This window comes from Caenorhabditis remanei, chromosome I (genome assembly GCF_010183535.1).
Source record: "Caenorhabditis remanei strain PX506 chromosome I, whole genome shotgun sequence".
NCBI lineage: Eukaryota > Metazoa > Nematoda > Chromadorea > Rhabditida > Rhabditidae > Caenorhabditis > Caenorhabditis remanei.
Genome location: NC_071328.1, coordinates 9079133 through 9092246, shown reverse-complemented (window position 1 = coordinate 9092246; position 13114 = coordinate 9079133). Strand labels below are relative to the sequence as shown.

Below are 13114 nucleotides of genomic sequence, written 5' to 3'. Positions count from 1 at the left end.
ACCAACTTGATCCTCATCTTTCTCTTGTTTCTGTTTCCTGGAGTTTCTATTACTAAAACTTTAACAAAATTGCTCAATTCTCTCATCCTCAATTAGCCTGAGTTTTCACGCCCAATTCTCAATTCGGATAAATTAAATGCCTCTATTTTTAAATTTATTACTATGTGTTTCTCAATTCTTCCAGTCGCCACTCTGTGTACTAAACTAAAATTTTATAAATTTTTATATTAAACATTTAAATAACTCCTCGGCAAGAATTGACAAAACAAAAAGAGCAACTTTCCGAAGAAATACTATTCTTCCATCAGGGATAAACGTTTTATCAGTATTTAAAAAATCCACTTTAACGATTTTCATAATATTCGGTCTTCCATAGAACTGGAAGTTTTAAAACGTGATCTATCCGAGGAATGTTGTCCCTATTCTACGTTATTAAGACACGTTCTATTGGTTCGAGTTCCAATAATAATGTTAAGATCACTGTTATTTCTCAATCTTTTCCAAGTGAAGAAAACTATTTTCGCTCTCTCTTCAAGAGTTGAAAAAGTGAGTTTCGAGTCATTTGGAATCAGCTGGTTTCTAAATTAAAACTATAGACTTTCGTTTCGTTGAAGCCAATAAAAAAAGAATGACGACAACTAACAGTAAGAGTAAAAACACGAAAAAAGATGGTGCTGAAAAAAAGACAAAGACAACGAAAACAGCAACGAAGAAGAAGAATTCAACATTAACCATGTCGAAATCTCAAACTTCAATGGAATTCAAAGAAAATGAAAAAGACAAAACTTCGGATAACAAGAAGGCTAAAGAAGAGACGGTTGGAAAAGATAAGAAGAAGGAAAAGAAGGAAGTTGTGAAAGAAATTCCGAAAGAACAGCCGAAAGATCAACCGAAAAAGGAAAAAAGAGCTGAAGATGATGCGAATAAGGTATTATTTAAAAACGGAATCAAAAGAAATTAGCATAATCAATTTCCAGCCAAATGAGCCGAGTGGAATGGATGTGATTGTGAAAGAAGACGATAAGAAGACCAAAATGGATGATGGATACGAGGATTTTGGTCCTGGTGCACAACAGAGTTGATCTCATGATTTTTTAAAATGAATAATACAATTTCATAATGTATTCATCGCATTATTAACTCAATACGAATACAACATATAATATCACAAACTACACATTAAATTGTATCCCATTTTGTTTTCTGAAAATTGGATGTCTTCAAGTATTGCAAATTAATACGCCTTCTGAATATTAGTTTTATTTACAATGACCGTTTGGTGCAGGAAAAACACGTTGGCTCATTTCATTTCATACCAGCCTGGCTACCCCGTCTTCGGCGGTTCATCCGGCTGGCATCTTCTTATTCTCCTGTTCACACTCTCATAAAAGTGTTCACGTGGCCAATAGTGGTGAACGCTCATGTCTGTGGGTGAGAGGGTGAGGGTTCGACTTTTGCCGATGGCGCGCTCTCTTCTTTTTTTCTCAAAAATCTTGCGGACATCCTGAAAAACAGAGAGACAAATCCACAGAGCCCACACGCGTTTTATATATAAGAATGATGATACCTTTATTATACACATTTTTATTTTATTACAGACCAAAATTCGATTTCTCTCATTGAAAGTAGGAATCAGGTGGCCTGAATTCGTCGTCGCGTTCATCACGTTCTTTCGCAATCCAGGTAGTGTACATTCCTTTCCCTCTATCCCATTCACGATCAGACTTCATGAGACGAGCGTGCTGAAAATTAAACATATGAAATTAGATGATCTTGCCTGGTTTGGATGATTACATTGGCAAACTGAAAAGCTTAACAAAAATACTTTTCAGTCTACATTAAACTTGAAGAACAGTTGAAGTGATACTTACCCTCTCTTCCGGAGTTTCTTTCAGTCCAGGCATCGGAATTGAATCCAAATCAATCTCTGGTGGTGGTGGAGTGGCAGGAGGTGACGGTACTGAAAAAACCCTGTGGTCAACTAAATAAAATGTATATTAATTACGAGGCGCTAATCCATTCCTCACTCGCATATTGTTGATTCTTTGTCTTCGTTCTGCATCTTTCTTCTTCTTCTCTGATTTTAGTTTTTCTTTTTCTTCATCGGTTTTCTTTGACATTTCCAACAGTTTTTCAATATCTTCTCTCCGTTTGTTCTCATTGAGCGATAATCGCATGTGAGATGTTCCGAACACACGTTGTTCTGAAAATGTGAAAAATTAATGAGAAAGTGCTTACTTGTCACTGAAAGTGTTTATCTAAACTGTGATTGCTTACCTTCACTGTGATGATAATGCTCTGGAATGGGAGCTCTTCCGAATCCAACCGGAGCAGCCATTTCTTGTTCTCTGAATCGCTCTCTTTCAGCTTCTCTCTCCTCATCTATTCTTCTCTTTTTTGTACCAAAATCTACTAAAAAATCCACAGGTGTGTTATCTGGATTCGCCAAAACTACTTTTCCTTCTTGCATTCTTTCGTATAATTCTGATTTTTCTCGAAGTTTCTGCTGAGCCGATCGAAGTCGCTCTTCATCCTCTTCTCGTCGGAGTATTCGTTCGTTTTTAGCCATTCGAACATTTCTGACTTCAGCTTCACGAGTTTGACGTTCTTTCTCCTCTTTTTTGGTACTCAGAATATTCTAAATAAATTAATTCTATAGTGTATATGATGAGAAAAGAACAACTTACAGACTTTCCAGAGACGTGAGTTCCAGTATTCTTGACTCTGTGTTGTCCATCGAGACGATCCTTCCGTTTCAGTAACTCGTTTTTCAATTTAAACAACGATGAAGACTAAAAATAATATGTTAATTTCTGAAACACCAGTTTTTCCTCTTTCTCACCTCTCCCGTTGTCAATTTTTTCGGTCCGGTCTTAACGATCCCCAGAACGTCTTTTTCAGATGGACCAGGAGCATCTGTGGATACTTCATCTTCTTCATCTTTTTCATTAAATTCGCGGGATGCGAACGTCGCCATTTTCCCTTCGAATGGCGAACTGAGAAATCGGTTAAAAAGATTTTTTGCAGACTGTGCAAACACCGTGACGGACTTATTCACACATGTCAAGCGCGCTCCAGCGCACCAATAAATTTACAAATTTTAATGCGAACGTCTTCTGCGTTTAACCTACACAGGGGAAACTAGTATTGAGTATTTTCCGTTTCTGAACACTTCCAGACTTATTTAAAATGGTCTCCAATGATTTAAAACTTTCGCAAGTTACCAGTAATATGCATATATGTCCTTAAGAACGAAACTAGGCTCATAATGAAAGATTCTTGAAACCTCAAACGAAATTCGTTTCCTTTAGCTACTTTGGTTGGTTATTGATTGTCTCTAAATTTATCTAATTGATTAATCTTTCTCAAGAATGTATGTAATAATGGTTCTTTTCATCACGCTCTCAATATTCGTCATACTTTGTCTGTAATTGTACATTTTCAGGGTTAACTTTTCCCCGAAGATTTGATAGAAACAATGGATCCATACCAACAAGGAGGTCGTGGCGGTGGTTACCCATCTCGCGGTGGCCGTGGTGGTGGTGGTGGTGGGCATATGGGTTATCCACCAGATCAGGGTAACTACGGAGGAGCTCCCGCCTATGGAGGCTACGATCCATACAATCCATATGCTCAAGGTGGATACGGAATGTACCCAGGAGGTGGAAGCTATCCACCACAAGAAATGCCCTCACCATTGGATGCCGAGATTCAAGCTGTTCTACGAGAAATACATTCCGAAGTAGCTGGATTGGAGTCTTCCGGCGAGCAGTTCAGAAATGCACGACGCCTTCTGAATTCCGAGAAAGAGAAGTTGGAAAATAATATAGACCCAGAATGGCTCGAAGTTGATGTTGCGAAGCCTGTGAAGGTGTGCAAGAAGATTCTTATCCCAATTTATCGCCACCCCAGCGTAAGTTTTTTTTATTGTAAATTCTGAAAATTTTTATCCTATCTGCTTCAGTTCAACTTCATCGGAAAAGTGCTCGGACCAAAAGGAGCCACTCTACAAACGCTATGCAAAACCCACAAATGTCACATCTACATTTTGGGTCGTGGATCTACGAAAGATCGCGAGAAGGAAGCTGAGCTTTTGACTTCAGGAGACCCACAACATGCACATTTCAGTGGTCCACTCCACGTTAAAGTGGAAACTGTTGCCCCAGCCTATATTGCATATGGACGTGTGGCCGCTGTGATTGAAGAGTTGTCGAGAATTTTGCAGCCAGTGAGTTTCCGTATCAGTTCAATTTTTGTTATTTTTATTTTTCCAGATCCACGAAGACACTACTCCAGCTCATTTGAAAAATGGAACAGGAGGGGAAGGAGATGAAAAGAACGATGATGAAAGGAAAGACGACGATGGATCTGGAAGAGGTGGACGAGGAGGAGGTCGAGGTGGATTCCGAGGAGGGTTCCGCGGTGGACGCGGTGGTGGTTTCGGTGGAGGACCACGGGGATCAGGTGGTCCTGGAGGACCAATGATGGGTGGACGAGGTGGAATGGGAAGAGGACGAGGAGGACAACCAGCTGGGTAAGACCTGTTTTTTGACAACGAATAAACTGAAAATTCAAAAAAAAATAAAATTCTTATCAATTAAATAATTCACATACCAAAATTAAAAATTTGCAGATTCCGACCATACTAAAATCAAATCCCCAAAAAATCAACCAAACATTGAGCCAGAAACCACAAAAATCCTCGAAATATGTCCAAAAACACCCAAATCCAATGTTTTTATAAATAAAATCTCGACGAAAATATTTAAATCCCTATTCTTGAACAAACCCCTACAAATCTTCCTATCACTTACCTCTCTCGTTCCTTTTCTTTTTTCTTCTTTTTTTATCCATGGATCTCTCCATTTACTGTTTCTTTTCTTTGTTTCTATGATTCAATTTGGAATCAATTTCATATCCGATTTTTAACTTATTTTGTTTTCCCCTTTCAATAATTCAAAATTTAATCAAATTTATAAAAATAAAATATGTTCGTCGAGAAAAAATGTAAAAAATGAAATTGTCGATAAAAAACTTCGATTTCCCGGTCTTCAAAATTCCCTCGAGCCTCCATCCTCTTTTCAAAAGATAAGAGCCACCTCCAAAGAGCAAATAGATAAGAGAAAAAGGCACTTAGTTTTTTCTTTTTCCTATTTTTCTTTTGTGACAATTAATTCTTCTTCACTGCTGAAAATGTTGGAATTTCGAACTTTTCTTGTTTATTATGAACTTGAGAATAGTCCTGGAGAGCTCGCCGAACCAAAAAGTTTACAGGTTAAATTTTTGAATAAAACTTCTAAAAACGAGACCACTTTCAGTTTCCCGGTCATATTTGGCAGCACAAGGACATATTTATGGCCGAGTTGAAACTGGAAGTTCCTGAAATTTCGGAAACTTTTAAATTAAAATACAACGATATCGATGGAGCAATCTTAAAAGTGCGCGGAGCCGAAGATTATGAAAAATTCATGAATAGGCTTGAAAAGACGGATGAAAATGATGAAATTGTTCTGATACTGGAGAGAATTCAGTCGAGAAAACCGTCTTCCGGAGTAGGATATTCTGAGGACAATCGAATTTTTCCATCTGAATTGCAACGTGGAAAATACGTTGGAAATGGGGTTCATGGCACAGTTATTATGTATGTGAGATGGCTAAAAAGTGTTTTTTAATCTAGAATTTAGGGCACGTCATGAGAAAACCGATAAATGGTATGTGATCAAAACGATTTTCTCACATAATAACGATAAAAAGGAGTATGAAAAGGAAATTGTTGCGTATGAAGAGGTAAAAACGGGTTTATATTTGAAAAAAAGAAAAAAATGTTAAATTTTAAATTTTGAAAAAAGTTATGAGTTTTTATTAGAATAAGAAATAGGAAACTCGGAAAAGGAAAAATTCAAAACATGTTTTTCAGTGCTCCCAGTCAGACTACGTAGTCAAGTATTATGGATGTGAAGTGAGTTCATCGAAAAAAGAATTGGTTCTTGAATACATGGACGGTGGCGATTTCCGTCAATTCGGTGCACTTCCATATCGTGTTCATCAAAGTGTCACTTTATCATTGATACGAGGAATTCGACATGTATGGAATAGTGGGCCTGGATATATTCATCGAGATATTAAACCTGAGAATATTTTGGTCAATTTACGAGGAGAAGTCAAAATTTGTGATTTCGGGACTGCAAAGGTTAGTTTTGGTTATAACAAGCCCAGAGCAATTTCATCTTCTTTTTTTACCGGAAACTCATCGATCTCTATTTCAATCTACGTTTTATTCAGAGAATCGACAACACATATCGAATCGCCACAACGGGAGCCGGAACCGAACGATATCAGTCACCAGAACAACACAATGGGGGTGATTATAGGTGAGAAAAGAGTTGTTGAATTCATTTTCAATCTGTTCCAATTTTCAGTGAAAAAGTCGACATTTGGGGATTTGGATTGACACTTTGGGAACTCGCATTGGGACCGGTTCATGAAGAATATCTGAGTAGATTTATATCATACGAAGAAGAGATTATTGTAGAACCAATTGATGGATATCCGGATTCACTCGTTGAGCTCATTACTAACTGGTTCGTTCTTCAATTATATGATGTTTTCAAATAATATCCAGACAACCATTCCCCAGTTTCCAATTATTCTTTGAACATTTCAGTCTTCGAATCAGTCCGTCAACTCGTTGGAATCCTGATCAAATTGAATCGTGTGCATATCTACGAGATCTCTCTGAATCGGATCGTCAATGTGTTGCAAACTTTGTGAAAAGTAGACATTATCAACGGTAGAAAACAATTTATTTTGTTCGACTCTCTTTTCTACAAAATAAAATGTTTCGAAGTTATATAAAATGGACGGTTCTTTTTGTTTTATCGATTGATTGGGGTGGTAGGCTGAAATATAGTTGGAAAAAGGAAGAAATGACAGGGGAAAAGAATTGGGGAAAAACCGTTGAGAATGTGTGAGACAATTGTGTGAATGGTGTTTAAATCAACCGGGAAGGGTAGAAAAAGCGAGAAGATTTCTCAAGAAAATGAGAAAAAGAAGGAAATAATTTAAATAAATCTCAGTCTTCGAGAAGCTCTCTCATTCAGAATTGTTGCAATTTCAGCTATCCTTTGACGTAATTCGATTTCATCTTGTTCTTCGGCGGCAGCCTCCAAAAGAGCTTCTTCTGGGACGAAGATTAACTGAAAACGAGAATAAATTAGAATTTGTATGACTAAGAATTGAAGGGAACCTCTTGATTATCATCGAATTGTTCCGGTAGTTCATTCTCATCGTAAGCTTCGAAAACTGGCATTGAACGGCGATCACGTGGCATGTATTCAATTGGTTGGGTTACTGTAATTATCTTATTTGAAACACGATTTCTTCTTCTCGTTTCAGGTCTTACAGTATTCTGGCAATTCAACAATCTCGTAGGCTTCAATTGCTTCCGGATTGTATTGATCGATCTCGTTTTGAACGATTTCAGCCAGAACTGCCAATTGGTCATCGCTTAGATCTGAAAAATTTCAGAGATTACTTTATTGAAATGATTCATTTTAGAAGAGATGAGAAGCCGTGTTATCTCATTATTTTCCGTTTTTTAACTTGACTCATTCTATTGAAAATGTCAGGGAAAAACATAAAATAGGGAAGAATGTAAAGCATTAAATTTGCTTAGATCATAAAAGAAAAATAAGAAAAAGGATTAGAATCTATACGAATGATTTGTGGGAAGCAAAAGAAGAAGAAGAAGAATGTCTGGTTTAGAAATGTCAAATAAGGAGGAAATGATGAGTTGGAAGAAGACTTGAATCACATTTCAATGAGTTCTAAACTAGTGTTTTCAGATGTGTTCCATTGTTTGAAACCTTCATGACTCATTCATTTGCCAATCATTTCTTTCCTATTTTCGTTACAAATCCTGCATTTCTCTACAATTTTCAAATAAAAATCTCTCAAATTTTGCCAATTTCCCTCTTCTCATTCTCTCCGTTTTCTAGATCATTCTCTCTTCTCAAAAAATAGAAAAAGAACTTTAATCTTCGTCCTTTTTTATGCTCATTTCGCATTGGTTTGAGTGCTCTCTTATATTTTCTTTTCTCTGAGTCTTCTCAGAATCCACACTATTTCTCTGGATACTTCTGAAAATGAGAAACAGAAAAGAGATATCAATGGGGAGAAAAGAGGAATGTCAACCCAAATATCCGGAGGCAATATCTGAGAGAAAATGAAATGAAAAAAGAAGAAAAGATGATGGATTATTTACAAAAAACATGAAGAAGAAGGGCAGGGGGAGTAGGTGGATCATCAACTGAATTATTTACACTGAACTTTAAAACTTTTAGGAATTTTAAACTAAACTCAGAAAGAAAAAAATTGGTTGGATAATGCACGGAACTGTTTCAAGTCCACATTCAAACGACGATCAAAACTTTCTAGTACAGTAACCTGTCTATTTTTGAATGGGATTCACAAAACTATAATTATTTGTACCAAAGTCTGAATTCTTTCCCCCAGACCCTTAATTATTATTTCCCCCATATTGCCTAATTGTCTGTCTGGATGAAAATAGGAATTCATGTATATTTTCTCTAATTTATTTTCTTCTTTCCCTTTCCTCCACTTCACTTTTTCCGCAGCTGCTTTTTGCCTTTTTGAATCCAGAATTAGGGTGAAAAACCGAAAAGATTGACTAATTTTCGTGGGAATTCAGGAAAAAACAAGAAGAAAAATAGATGGAGAAACTTGAGATTTTCTTCTTTTTCGTTTAAAAATGACACAAAACAAGATTGCAAGAATGTAGTTTGTAGTTTCTAGCAAAACCCTAAAATCAAGAAGAAATCCTATATTTTCTCTTCATTAATCCGTTTTCGAGATTTAAAACGGATATTTGATTACGTGGCAGTAGTTTATCTTTTATCTTTCAACACTTGGAAATAATCTAATTTCTAAATAGAGATTCGAGAATTTTCTAGTCTTTCATCAAATCAAAAAGCGCACGCAATCTCGAAAAAGGAAAGTAGAGAAACAAGATTAGGGAACTGATCAAATCGAACTACTGGGACCGAATACTACGAAAGAATTGTTTGGAGCTCAGAGGGTGGTCACTTATGTCTAAAACAAACTCTAAATTTGGATAAAGATTCAAAAGAATAATGATGTAATTTGACACCTTTTTCTTCTCATTCTTCAATCATTTTTCTCACGTCATTCATCAAAAGGCCAAAAAGTGAGAATCAGGGTGAAGACTAACCGGCTAGTTGCTCTCGGAGAACATCCTCTTCAGTGCCCATAACTGTTCCAGCATTATCTGGAATCTCCTCGAGAATCACGTTTCGTTTGCCACGTCGAAGAGTTTTTGGAGTTGGGACTGTAAAGAAATAATTTATAGCAGAGGTCTCGATCTTTGTATATTCTCAGATGGTTCAACGTCGTAAACTTGATATTTTCTGTTTGCACTTACCGTATTCTTTTGTTTTTGTTGCCGATCCACTGATTGTTTTTGTGTGTTTCGCTGCACTCTTTGTCGATTCCTGTAATTGAAAGACAGTTGTGATCTCATAATTACTTTTTCCAAGAACTCGTCTCAATTTTGTGTCAACTATTTTACTTTTTAATAATTACAATCAATTAATTAATGTTTCTGCAAAAGATCATGAGCCCCCATCTGGTATTGCTCATTGGTTCCCATTGGCCTTTTCTCTTTTTTCTTTTCATCCGATCCGAGTGGAAATAATTGAATTTCATTGCATTCAGAGGGGTGAAAAGAACCTTATAGAGTCATTCGTATATATAGAGAATATTTATTTGTTATGAAAGGGAAAAAGAAGGTTTTATATCCAGAAGGGACCCCAAAACAAAAGAAAAAAAGAGAGGGTGGATAAGGATGGTTGGTCAGAGACAACGAACAAGTTGGGTCATTTCAAAATAATGAAATGCATGGAAAAACGAGTGGAAAAGGATCCAAATTGAATTTCCATTTGGAGATAGAAAACAATTGTTTATAGTTTCAGAGTTCAGGTTCAATTGAACGAGCTCAATAAGTAGAATTGTCTGGCTGAGTACTCTATAAATACTTCCATTGATCTACTTCTTAGAAAGCTAAGAAGTTCAAACGAAGACTCCTCATCAGTCTTTTTTCTGTTCTTTTCCTTTCTCTCTAATTTCAAATTCAAAGTTTCTTTTCCAAATTTCCTTTTTTTCTCGTCCTTCCATTCCATCTTCCAAGAACTCTGTCCCCCTTCCAAATGTACTTTTGTTGTTTTCTTCCATGTTTTTTTGTCTCATTCTACTCCCTTTTTTTCTCATTTTCCTTTTGGTTCCCTTTCTCATAACATCTAAAAAACTAAAGCTCGAAAATCTTGAAATCTGAATTTCAGAAAATAGGAAAATAGTCGAGATTTATACTTTCGGAGAAGCCATAAAAGCTGATTTATAGTGATTGAAATCCTCTGAAATCCTATTAAAGTATTACGAAAATGTCTCGGAATTCTAGGGAATTTTCCGAAAATTCATTCGTTTTTTTTTGTAAAGAGAAGGAGAAGATCAAACGAAGAGAATTTGTATGCGTCAGTGTCAGTTTGATCGTTAATTTGATCACCCAGTTAACAAAGTTTCGAACTCTTTCAACAAGGAATACGGTAGCATCAGAAACTAATCCGATATGGAAAGTTATATCTTTCTGAGAGTTAGAGACTCATCGAGAACTCCATGAAGCTCGAACACACGCTCTCAGAGTACTTTCAGCTATTTCCAATTAAAGTTGAAAAGTGTACAATTTAGTATTTCTAAGCTAGTCGAATTTCATTCCGTATTCAGAAAACGAGAGGATATTTGACGCATTGGATGGCTCTTTACTTCTCGAAATTTGATCTAAATGTCAGCAGAAACGGAGCACTTTCGAGCCATTATCTATATCTGAAGTATTACATGTCCGAGGTTTTCCCAAAATTTCAAAAAGAGTTACTAGTCGAAAGAAACGCTTCGAACCCTTCAAAAAGTGAAGAAGTAAACTTCAAAAGAGCATCTGATCTCTTGAGAAAAAAACTTTTGAGTACTTGAAGATTTCAAAAAAGTTTTCGTTGCGTTTTGACCGGAAATGCGTCGTCGACACAGAGCAGGTGCTCTCTGGAAACCTTTCCAGTGCTCACTTGTCTAATGTACACAAATTCAATATACTCGAGAGACCAAATATAGATATAAAAGATCACTAAAAGCTCTCTCACCCACATAAGGAATATAATGATGACATAAAAACAACTTGATCCGTAAAGTCTTATCACATTATCTACCAGAAAATGACGCAGTAATGTGATGATATTCAGTGAAAAGGAAACTGAACGAGCCGGAAATTGTGTCATGAGAAGAGAATCAAACATACAATTATTTGAGTCAACGAACGTCACTATTATGATCTGAAATTCTCAAGCTCAAGTCAGGAGAAACAGAACAGAAAGAGTAATCAGAAGATAAACAGCTGACTGATAGTACAAATATTCGAGTCGAATTGCTTATTGTACTTTTTGAATTTATACTTCAATTCCAAATGTTGTGTTCAGAAGCCCTTCATAATACATGAATAGAGGAACAATTCTCTAGATACTGTAGTTTTGAACTCTTCAGTCCAAAACATTTTCTGTTTCACAACTCTGATTGTTTTTGGGTCTTTCTACCACCCGCTGTGGGAAAATAAAAATTGTTTTTTCCACAAGTTGAGCTGATTTTAAGTATCTATCTATCCATATCAGAGGAAACAGAGGAGAAAAATAATGGGAAAATACTGAAAAACAACATTAAATTAGAAAAATTTTGGTATGGGAAAAAGAGAAAATTCTGATTTTTAGAATTCAAAAGACGCCAAATTATAGAAAAAACGGAGCCTTTCTCAACAAAAAGAAGAAGGAAAATATAGAAAATAAGGGAATAATAATCATGGGAGAGCCTAAAAACCAACCAACAGACTACTGAAATTGGGAAAAGCAATCAAAAATATATTGAAAAAGCAGAAAAACGAGTTTCAGGATGAACTCTGAATCTTAAAGTCTTCTCGAGACCTGGCAGTCTAAGAACTTTTTGAAATTTGAATTCCCTAGACAATCATAAAAAAGAAACGAAAACTTACCAATGGAGCAGCCTCAACCATGGCTACAGAAAGTAGTGCAACAGCGAGAAGCGACTGTGTAATGATGGATGAAGACGTCATCTTTATGATTAAAGATTGACGGATTCAGAATTGAGAAGAAGGTTGTAGTAATGTATCAAAAAAGGAGAAGTAGTCGCCCTTCCCCTCGTTTAGCTGCTTCTGACCAGCCTTCGTCCTCGGTTTTTTTGGCGCCTGCAACCAGAAGAGATACGGAGACGTTAGAGAAAAAGGACTCTGACTCCGCCCACTTTTCAATATCGTTGAGTGCTCGAGGGGCTCTTCTGGCACACACACAACGAGCACGCCTTCTAGAGCCAGGGATTAGAGGATTAGAGAAAAGAGAGAAGATGGAGGAAATAGTGTTAGAAGTGGAGAAACGAGAGAGAAAAGAGTAGAAATGGAGCCATTGGATGGGAAGAAGCCTTAATTGTTTCATGCTCCAAATGCTTCGGATCTGATGAGTTGACTGAAATTGAAATAAAAGAAAACGAGAGAGATATATGCATGAAATAGGGGAAATGGACACTGCTGGACACAAATGAATTTCTCTTTTTTGAATTCTTTATGATGAGAATTGTACTGATTTTCCGAAGGGAAAAGAATCTAGAATAAAAGAGTGGAAATCGAGAATAAATACATGAAAAAAGATATGAACAGATGGTCGGCACAATAAAAAGAAGTGAGACTAATGAAAATAATATTATTGTGTTGGAAACTCAACTGGAAAGTCTTGAAAACTCGAAAACGTTGTGAGTGAAGACGAAAGAATCACATCTGCTATAAATTGTGAAATGGGACTGAAATGTATTCAGTTCAGATAGAATGGAACTACATGTGAAGAAAAAAGTACAAAAAAAGAATTTTCAATACATAAATTGAGATGCATGGCTTGATGACTACCACAATAATTTGTATTACAGTAGGACATCACGGGTTTCAGTGAATCATTTCCAATGTTTTGAACCATGAAAAAAT

General features: G+C 36.3%; 5 protein-coding genes across 5 annotated transcripts; 3 read left to right on the top strand and 2 right to left on the bottom strand.

Annotated features, from left to right (window-relative positions):
- Positions 1 to 733: 733 nt before the first annotated feature.
- GCK72_001876 (uncharacterized protein) lies at positions 734 to 1082 on the top strand (the record flags this gene model as incomplete). The annotated part of the gene is made up of 2 exons (XM_003114888.2): positions 734 to 928; positions 978 to 1082. The coding sequence occupies 2 exons, from the start codon at positions 734 to 736 to the stop codon at positions 1080 to 1082; spliced, it is 300 nt and encodes a 99-aa protein (XP_003114936.2).
- Positions 1083 to 1616: 534 nt separating this feature from the next.
- Positions 1617 to 2977, bottom strand: GCK72_001875 (uncharacterized protein; the record flags this gene model as incomplete). Its single annotated transcript, XM_003114715.2, has 6 exons — positions 1617 to 1742; positions 1872 to 1960; positions 2006 to 2203; positions 2278 to 2638; positions 2688 to 2792; positions 2843 to 2977. The coding sequence occupies 6 exons, from the start codon at positions 2975 to 2977 to the stop codon at positions 1617 to 1619; spliced, it is 1014 nt and encodes a 337-aa protein (XP_003114763.2).
- Positions 2978 to 3478: 501 nt separating this feature from the next.
- Positions 3479 to 4649, top strand: GCK72_001874 (uncharacterized protein; the record flags this gene model as incomplete). The annotated part of the gene is made up of 4 exons (XM_003114824.2): positions 3479 to 3913; positions 3965 to 4228; positions 4275 to 4534; positions 4634 to 4649. The coding sequence occupies 4 exons, from the start codon at positions 3479 to 3481 to the stop codon at positions 4647 to 4649; spliced, it is 975 nt and encodes a 324-aa protein (XP_003114872.1).
- A 544-nt stretch (positions 4650 to 5193) lies between these two features.
- GCK72_001873 (uncharacterized protein) lies at positions 5194 to 6794 on the top strand (the record flags this gene model as incomplete). Its single annotated transcript, XM_003114882.1, has 7 exons — positions 5194 to 5274; positions 5319 to 5641; positions 5685 to 5787; positions 5918 to 6190; positions 6283 to 6371; positions 6420 to 6581; positions 6665 to 6794. 7 exons carry the CDS (start codon positions 5194 to 5196, stop codon positions 6792 to 6794), a joined length of 1161 nt encoding a protein of 386 aa, XP_003114930.1.
- Positions 6795 to 7061: 267 nt separating this feature from the next.
- Positions 7062 to 12199, bottom strand: GCK72_001872 (uncharacterized protein; the record flags this gene model as incomplete). Its single annotated transcript, XM_003114611.2, has 6 exons — positions 7062 to 7196; positions 7247 to 7350; positions 7403 to 7513; positions 9251 to 9367; positions 9461 to 9530; positions 12119 to 12199. The coding sequence occupies 6 exons, from the start codon at positions 12197 to 12199 to the stop codon at positions 7062 to 7064; spliced, it is 618 nt and encodes a 205-aa protein (XP_003114659.2).
- Positions 12200 to 13114: the final 915 nt, after the last annotated feature.